This window comes from Psammomys obesus, unplaced genomic scaffold (genome assembly GCF_907164565.1).
Source record: "Psammomys obesus unplaced genomic scaffold, mPsaObe1.curated_primary_1811, whole genome shotgun sequence".
NCBI lineage: Eukaryota > Metazoa > Chordata > Mammalia > Rodentia > Muridae > Psammomys > Psammomys obesus.
This window is the reverse complement of record NW_026586589.1, coordinates 5,875,550-5,883,859: the sequence shown is the minus strand read 5'-3', so window position 1 is coordinate 5,883,859 and position 8,310 is coordinate 5,875,550. Positions and strand designations below refer to the sequence as shown.

At 53.7% G+C, this 8,310-nt stretch overlaps 1 protein-coding gene across 1 annotated transcript in view; it reads right to left on the bottom strand.

The window, feature by feature from the left end:
• Positions 1 to 4,505, bottom strand: part of Tgm2 (transglutaminase 2) — a 28,574-nt gene extending 24,069 nt beyond the window's left edge. The window contains exons 1-2 of the mRNA XM_055602393.1: positions 4,412 to 4,505; positions 1,341 to 1,520 (exon numbers count right to left, since the gene is read on the bottom strand). Of these exons, the coding sequence (XP_055458368.1) occupies positions 1,341 to 1,520; positions 4,412 to 4,421 (190 nt within the window). The 5' untranslated portion in view covers positions 4,422 to 4,505. The remainder of the gene's footprint in view (positions 1 to 1,340; positions 1,521 to 4,411) is intronic.
• Positions 4,506 to 8,310: the final 3,805 nt, after the last annotated feature.

Below are 8,310 nucleotides of genomic sequence, written 5' to 3'. Positions count from 1 at the left end.
AGAAGAAGAAGAAGAAGAAGAAGAAGAAGAAGAAGAAGAAGAAGAAGGAAGAGGCTGTCAGGGAGGAGAGAGGACATGGGAGCTTACAGGCTGATCAGGCTGACAGCTCACCTGTCACTATGTCACCTCGGTGCAACCTGAGGCCAGGCAGGCACTCAAGTGGACTCGATATTAAGTGACAGAGAGCCTCGCCTCACACTTGGGTCAGGAACGGAGGCCTTCTGTGCCTCTAACTACTCTGTGACCCACTGAGTGGGAGACTTGACCCTCTGAGCCTTACCTCAGCCTTCCCGTCTGCAAAATGGGAGCCCATTATGCTTCTACCCTGGGGACATGAGGGTGGGCGTGTGGATTGCTCTGCTTTGTGATGTCATCTTTCCAAGCACGATGCAGCCCTGAATAACCAAGCACCACCAACATTCCACTCTCCAGAGGCCTGAGGGCCAGGCACTGGCTAGGACCCTTTGGTGGATAGAAAGGGACCTACAGGTGCTGAGGCAGGGGTGTACCTGGGTAGGGCTTCATCTGTGGATGAGGAGGGAGGAGGAAAGGATATCCTGGCAGCCTGCAGGCCCCAAGATAAGCTTATCAACGGCCCTCAGATAGAAAGGGCCTCAGCTGGGCTGGGTCGGCAACTCCTACCTACCACTCTTTCTACCCACAAAGACCAAAGAAAGCTGATCTTTCACACCCTTGGGACAGAATCCCAGCCAGATGGCCCCTTGCTGACCCTGAGGGAGTGGTTCTTTCCAGAAGCCAGACAACTGATTTGATATGCAAGGCCACTTTCCTAGAACAGTCAACCAGAGAGATTGGGAACAGGGTGGACAGGGTCCAACCTCCCTTTGCTCACCCCTGGAGCTTTTGGAGTGATGCGAGCAAACAGCCACCAATATCTACAGGACATTTTCAGGGCCTTCGTACTGAACCCTCCAGTGTGAATTGCTGATGAAACTCAGGCTCAGAGAGGCTAAGCAAATTATTCAATGTCACACAGCCGTGCAGGAGTCCACCCCACCTCTAGTTGACTAGGCTCTTTCCCCGCCCGCCACCCAGAGCTGGTGGGTTCTAGGAAGCCCTGGTGAAGAGAGACAGGGAAGTTATTTGGTATGAGAAAGATGTGGAAAGCAGCAACCCAGCATACAGGCTTGGGAAGCCTGAGGTGGTTTCTCCCGCTCCCATTCTGAGCCTCAGTTTCTCATCTGTGAAATGGGGTTAACAGCAGTTGTAATTCCCACAGGATGGAGAAGGCCATGCAAAGAGGTGGAAATTCGTCTGTCCTGGGCCCACCAGGAGCAAGCCATGCGGGGGGGGGGGGTGGGGTGGTCAAAGTTACGCACCAGTCACGGCACCAAATGTAAGGCTGTCCACGCTGGCCTCGTAGCCACGGCCCTCGAAGTACAGTGTTATCCGGAAGCGCTGACCGCGCCGTAGCACCAGTTTCTGGTGGCACAGGTCGGCCGTGTGGTGGTCACGGCCATTGGCCTGTATCTCGAAGTCACACCTCTCCAAGATCAGCTCTACAGAGAGACGGGACAGGCATGAGCCCCTGTGGCCTCTCTCAGCGGGCTGTGGTCTCTGGTGGTGGCCTTCTCTAGACCCCAGTGACACTCTCTCATCTCTATCAGGCAGAGCCCTGACTCTTTCAACCCACAGCTACCCATGGTCTCAGGGGTCTGGCAAGGCTAAATATCTCTAGTGCTTTTTTTTTTTTTTTTTCCCGCCTTTAGTCTGAAAAAGTGTTGCTTGAAAGTGTACAACGGACGGCGTGTGCAATCTCCAGTGCTTTTTTTTTAATTACACGGTTGCAAGCAAGAGGCCTCGTACACGTCCTAGTCATGTGACCACCAGCAATTCGAATTTCCTGGGCTTCAGTTTCCAGGCCCCACCTCATGGGAGCCATGGCAAGCACGGAATGAAGTGATGAGTGTGAAGCACAGCACAGTACTTTACCACAAACACACCTAGTCCACACAGCCCACCGCATGTCACAGCCCTCAAGGGGTCTTTGGTTTTGATTTGGTTTTTCATTTTGAAATTACTCAGCATTTGTTGCCAGAACCAAATAACTTCCCCCCTACCCTTCCCTCCCCTCCTTTTCCCTTCTCTTCCCTTCCCTTTCCCTACCTCCCCTTTCCCTTTCCCTACCTCCCCTCTCCTCCTGCCTGAAGACAGCCTGCACCATCCTGATGGCTCAGACCCAACTCTCAATGTACAGGAAATACCATAGACTAAGGATCAGACTAAAGAACAGAACCAGGGCACAGCCAACAAAATTCAGACTCAGCAAAAAACGCAGACCTTCAGCAAAGGACCTGGCTTCCTTAACATATCAATTGCAAGAAGAAAAACAACAACAAACAAACCTGAAAGCTTGAAGGGACCCTCTATTGAGAAACAGGGTGGTGCTTTCTGTTGTGATGTGTGGCTCTTCTTAAGACTGATTTTAAGATGATTTTAAAACATTTCCTATGAGCCAGCTGGAAGTTGAAGTGGTGACAGCCCTCAAGGAATTCCGCTGACTTGTCTCTGAGGAGGGTCGTTATTTTTTGCTGCACGTGTTGACACGCTCACAGCTGAGAAGAGATTTTCTTCCCAAGAAGAGCAGAGGGGCGGGGAGGCAGAGGAAGGTTGGCTAGCGAGGGAGAGGGCGAGGGCTGAGGAATATATTCCACTGTCCTCTCTACCTTACGGATGTCCAATGTTCTCCCAGATGAAAGGTTTTAAAATGACAGTTTGGGAGTATGTTTGGGACCTATGTTCTCAGTCTGCTATGCTGCTTTCTGATCCCAGACAAGTGTTCCTACCTCCGAAACCTCAAACGGTGCCATGAAGTAAAGAGAGGACCCAGCCCAGGAGAAAGGAGTGTGGTGTGGAAGTTCTATTTTGAGTTCCAGAAGTAGCTGAGGGCCTGGGCAGGAACAAGTTGACAGGCAGATGGGGGATGGTTGGGGGTCTGAGCAGGCTCACAGTCAGGACTGGAGTCCTTCGGGTTGGGAGTGGGCACAATACTCTCAGAGTTGTCCGGCCAGTGAAGGGCACATGGTTCAGCTGAGGGCCAGGGCAGGGATTGGCCCAAATCATCCAGCCTAAGTGCGGGGCCACCTCTGTGCAAGAATTCCAGATTGAGGGGAAATGTCCCTGAAGTGAGGGCGGCTCAAGAACTACCTCAGATGAAACGCCTGTGATCCCTGGTCCCACTCTGGTTTGAAGCAGGACCTGAAGGTTGCCCCGGTAACGGCTGGCAATGGCCATTGCCACTGAGGAAGAAGAGAGCCACAAAATGCTCACTCTTGGAAAGAGGCCATTTCTCTAGAAAGCCTGCTGGAGACCATTCCCTGGGTTGCAGAGACAGGGTGCAGTTTCCTACCCACTGGCTAAAGGGTACAGCAGGCAGGGTTCAGACTCACAGAACTCATGGCTTTCTAGGCTAGTGGGGCCCTGCTGGAGGGGACCCAAGAAAGTAGACCCAGGTCCCCCAGCTTTTGGAAATAGGGATGGGAAACTGCCTTGGAGATAACAGTCCCTTAGATGACATATCCCAGCCTGCTGAGGTTTCAGAAAATAGAGCAATCAAGGCTACACAGCTGGTCTGGTCCTTTGGAGTTTCCCTGTCTACTTGCTTCAGGTCCTTCTTCATCCCCCCCGCCCAAGTCCCTTCCTTGAGGTCACAGTGCAGGCAGATACCATCCCTGAATGGACTTGACCCAACAGTCAGCTAGGAGTCTGGTCCACAGTGTTAGGAATATCCTCCATTGTACAAGTCCTGACCCGTGTGTTCCCACGTGCTGCCCATGTACATATGTACATGTGAGACCATGCCACATGAAGGAGGCAAGCAGGAAACGAACAGGACCTCGGACCCTTCGCACTCTTCTCAGCCCTGGTGGCTGTACCAAGGCTGGCACGATTGTCCCGAACTTACAGCAGGGAACACTGAGCTTCAACACTGAGCTTCGACGGGTGGTCAAGGTCTGAGCTTAGAGACCATGAGGGCTTCAGGAGACTTCAGAGAGCAGGCAGGTCCGGCTTCAGCGGTATGCCGCCAGATGCCAGAATGTTCCTTCCGCTTGAGGTCACAAAATCAGCCAGGAGAGCTGCACCCCTCTCCAGGCACAGAGGAAAGCCAAGAGCCCGCCAGCATCCCTGCGTGGCTTCTCTGTAGCTGGCACACAGCAGCTCTAACTAAACGGTGGGGAACTGTGACAGTACCTCAGCCTTCCCAGTACGCCTTCTCCTAGCATTTTCACCTCAACCGGGGGCACCGCTGTGCCCTGGGGTGGGGGAAACTGAGGCCAACAGCTTAGGGCCAGCAAGGTCCCTCCCACCGGCCCACCTGTTGCTCCCCTCTGGGGACTTGGAGACAGCCCTGCCTGCTCCGACTCTACCTCCCGGAGGCCCAGACACTCACCCTCGGCCATGGCCAGGCTAGCGGCGACAGCTCAGACGTGGCGGGACACTCAGGCGCGGACCACCAGTGCGGTGCTGCGGCCCAGGCGGGCGGCACGAACTTATAGCCCAGGGCAGCCGGGCGGGCCCGGGAGGGGCGGGGCGGACACCCCTGGCTGTCGGTCAGGGGACTAAAGTGGCCGGGAGCGCCCCCTGCCGGACACAGGGCGACCTCGGCACAGACACCTGGACCGCGATGTACACCCAGATCAGACTAGGGCCACTCACTGAACATGAGACACACACACGGATATGATTCACAGGAAAGACCAGTGTCCAAGAACACATGCTCCTTCACACATATATGCACATACCACATACCACATATCATTCAGACCACACACACAAATACACACATACGTACATACAAATGTATATCTATCCCATACATACATGCACAAAAGAGCACACACACACATAACCAAGCAGACAGACATAGAGGTCCACACATAGCCCCACATAAAAGAGTAGGTACTGGATGAGGGCGCTTATAGACTCTTGGCAGACAGAGGCACAGGTACTGGCATGTGGACACCCACAGACACCCATATCCTTCCTGTCCCACCCAGTCACTCATTCCGTTAATCCCCCACCCACCCATCGCTCTCTCAACCACGCACTTATTCTCTTCTTCCCTGTCCCTCTCTCTGTGCTCTCCTTCTTTGTCGCTAGCCCACTGTGAACTAAAGCAGGAAGAGCCCCATTCCAGGGACCCTCCCTGGGAAACAACTCCCAACCTGGCTCCTCTGAAGACAGCTTGCTATGCTCCCCTATCATCACGAAGCCTGAGTGTGTGTTTGAGTGTGTGAGTGTGTGTGTGTGTATTGTGGGGGAGAGGGCTTCCTGAAGAGTCACAAGCCTGTGGGTCTCCCTAGCCCCTCTTCTGGAACACTTTGCATGACTGGCCCCTTTGGCTTGAGAGGACACTTTGGGGCCCTATTTGAGTGTGACTCAGGGTGCTAGGACAAACCCACACAGTCCCTGGGGACCCTGGGGTCACCCCGCTTTATGGTGGTTGTTATAATGCATGGTGAAGGGACACTCTGCCCCTGACCGCTAGGGGCTCAAGGTGTCTCAGCTCTGGGGGCCTCCATTCCGTCCTGTACAAAACGAGGACAGGAATTCATTCCTCATGGGTTTGAATGGGGCCTAGTCAAAACAGCCAACACCTAGGTCTCCTGAGCCCCGGCTGGCCTAAGGCTATCAGCCCAGACACAGAAGGGCAGAGACGCCTCTGCTGAGATTTCCCATTCCAGAGGGTACATTCTTTTCACCTTTGTCACCACCCTGAGGACCTCAGAGAACAGGAATGCTATGAAGCTGTCCAGCCCCTTGCTACTTCTGCCATAAGGCCCACAACCAGCCTCTCTATGGCTGATGTGAAGGCCTGGCACTCTTGCTACCACAGGTCCCTATTATTATGGTGGCAGTTCCCTCTGCTCCCCCCCGAAGTCCTGACAGGGTTTCCCCACAGTGCTGTGGCCATCCCTACATTCTTTCTCTGTCTCTTTCTAAAAAACTGTCTCCACCTGAGTGGCTCAGGGCCTTGAGCCATTCTGGGCTGGGTCACTTAGCTTCAGAGAAGGTAGCAGGCAGGGGCCAGCGCAGAGCTGAATTCAGAGACTTGGTTCCCAGTCTGGTGACCAGGGTCCCTTGCCCCACTCTGACTTCAGTCTGTTGAGAAAGTCTTTGAGGCCCTGCTGTGTGTCATACCTCATGGGGGGAGATAAGACTCAGAAGTGCCTCGGTGATAGGGGGGATGCCGGCCCCTGGACAGCACTGCGAGGAGACCTTTGCCATGCTTGGCAGCCATCGGACTGTGCAGTGGTTAGAGCAGGAAGTGTGTGGAGGTCGCTGTTGCTTGCGTGAGCATCGGCAAGCTCTCAGACCTCTCTGAGCTCTGGTTTCTCCCTCTGTGAAGTGGATGGGTCTCCAGCTGGGGTGGGGGGGGGATAGAGATTGTTTACCCGGAGTTGGTCAGATAGCAGAGAATCAGTAAAATGTCACTGAAAGCTTCATTATGAACATGGCTTCAAGGATCTGGTGCCTGCTCACAAGGCAGGGCTCCCCAGGGGTAGGAAGCACGTCACAAATGCTGAACACTGTTTGCTGGGGTTGCTTCAAGGGACTCCTGAGTCAGAGCGCTGAGTCCTACAGTCCTCAGAATGGACCCTTGGGTCTTGCGGTAGTGACAAAGGTGAGCTCTTGGACACTTGAATACTCCTTTTATGGCCATGGACCCTGCTGAAACATCACTGCATGATTTTTGCCGCTTGTTAAGTGAGGTAACCGAGGCCCAAAGACGGGAGGCGACATGCCTAACTTCACATAGTCAAGTGCATTAGAGGAAAGGTTGCTGCTGACTCTTCTAGGCCTCAGGTCAGCTCTGTCTGTCATAGGGGAGCCTCGGGGGCCTGTGTCAGTCCAGTCTACAGCCCTCAGCAAATGAGGCCCTCAGGGCTGTGGCTCCTGCATCTGACCTGTGATCTGTCACAGACTGTGGGCACCCAAAATGTCATTACAGAAAATAAAGGGGGGGGGCAAGTTAGAAAAATCTGAAGGGAAAAATAACAAGAAAGGAGAAGAGGAAGGGGAAGATTATACTCAGAGCTTGAGCAAACCTGAGGTCACACAGCATGACTGGGCTCCCAGACGTTGTCCATTCCCATAGGGCAAAGGTTCCCTGGCCAGAGCTGACTCTGAGTTGCATGAAAGGGAGGGAAGGCTAAGCAAGGGTGGGACAGGGATGGGGTTCGAGGAGGCCTTCCCTCTTCCACCAACTGTGACTAACAGGGATGAGCAGTATCTGGTGTGAGGAACCCAAGGTAGCTGGGCCACTCCCCTGAGTTGAGATCATGGTGCTGTGGGGCCCTTAGCACAGAGGGGGTGTGGAAATGACGAGGGATAGGCCAGACCCCTGGAGAGGATCTCATATCCAGGCTGCGGGGTGGCGGGGGAGATGAACGAGGCTGGTGAAGGGTAGAGAATGGTGGAAGGCCCCCAGCACTCCATCCAGAGGCTACATACAGGTGTGTACCGCCGTACCCAGCATTTATGGGGACTCTGGTCTCGGTGTTCAGGTCCCCATGCTCACATGGCAGATACTGAACCAACTGAGATACCTTTCCAGCCTTCCTGACTTAGCTTTTCTCCTGTCCCTGTGATAAAAATTGCCTGATAAGAGCAACATAAGAGGGAAGGGTTTACCCCAGCTCACAGTTCAAGGTTATAGCCCACCTCTTTGGAGGAAGTTTGGGGTCAGCAACTTGAACCAGCTAAACCATATTGCATCTGCTATAGCCAAGAAGAGAGGAGGAGGGCCGAATGCATGCTGCTGTTCAAACCTGCGTCCACACACTCCCAGCGAAGGAATGGTGCTGCCCATGGTGGACAGATCTCCCACATCCATGGACTATGACAGTCAAGGTCATTCCCCCACGGGCATGCCCAGAGGTCTGTCTCCCAGGTGATTCCAGATTCCACATGACGATCAGCAGTAACCTCTGCAGACACTTTTACATGTGACACTAGCTGTGTCACAGCCCAGGAACAGGACACAGGTGACAGACCTAGTTTCAGGCTCAGCTCTGCCAGCTACTTCCTGTTGTGATCTCGGGTGTGTCACAGAGAGCAACTCAACATTGCCAGCAGGACTTTCTCACAGGAATGTCCCCTCAGGTGAAGCTGGGATCTTGGTTTACACAGCAAAGAATTCCAGGGCCAACCAGAATGAAGCCAAGTTGAAGTTTATTAGGAAAAGGACTGAGATGCTGGAGAGATGCCTCAGCAAGTAAGGGGGCTTACTGCTCTTACAAAGGTCTTGAGTTCAGTTCCCACAAGGCAGCTTACCACCTGTAATTC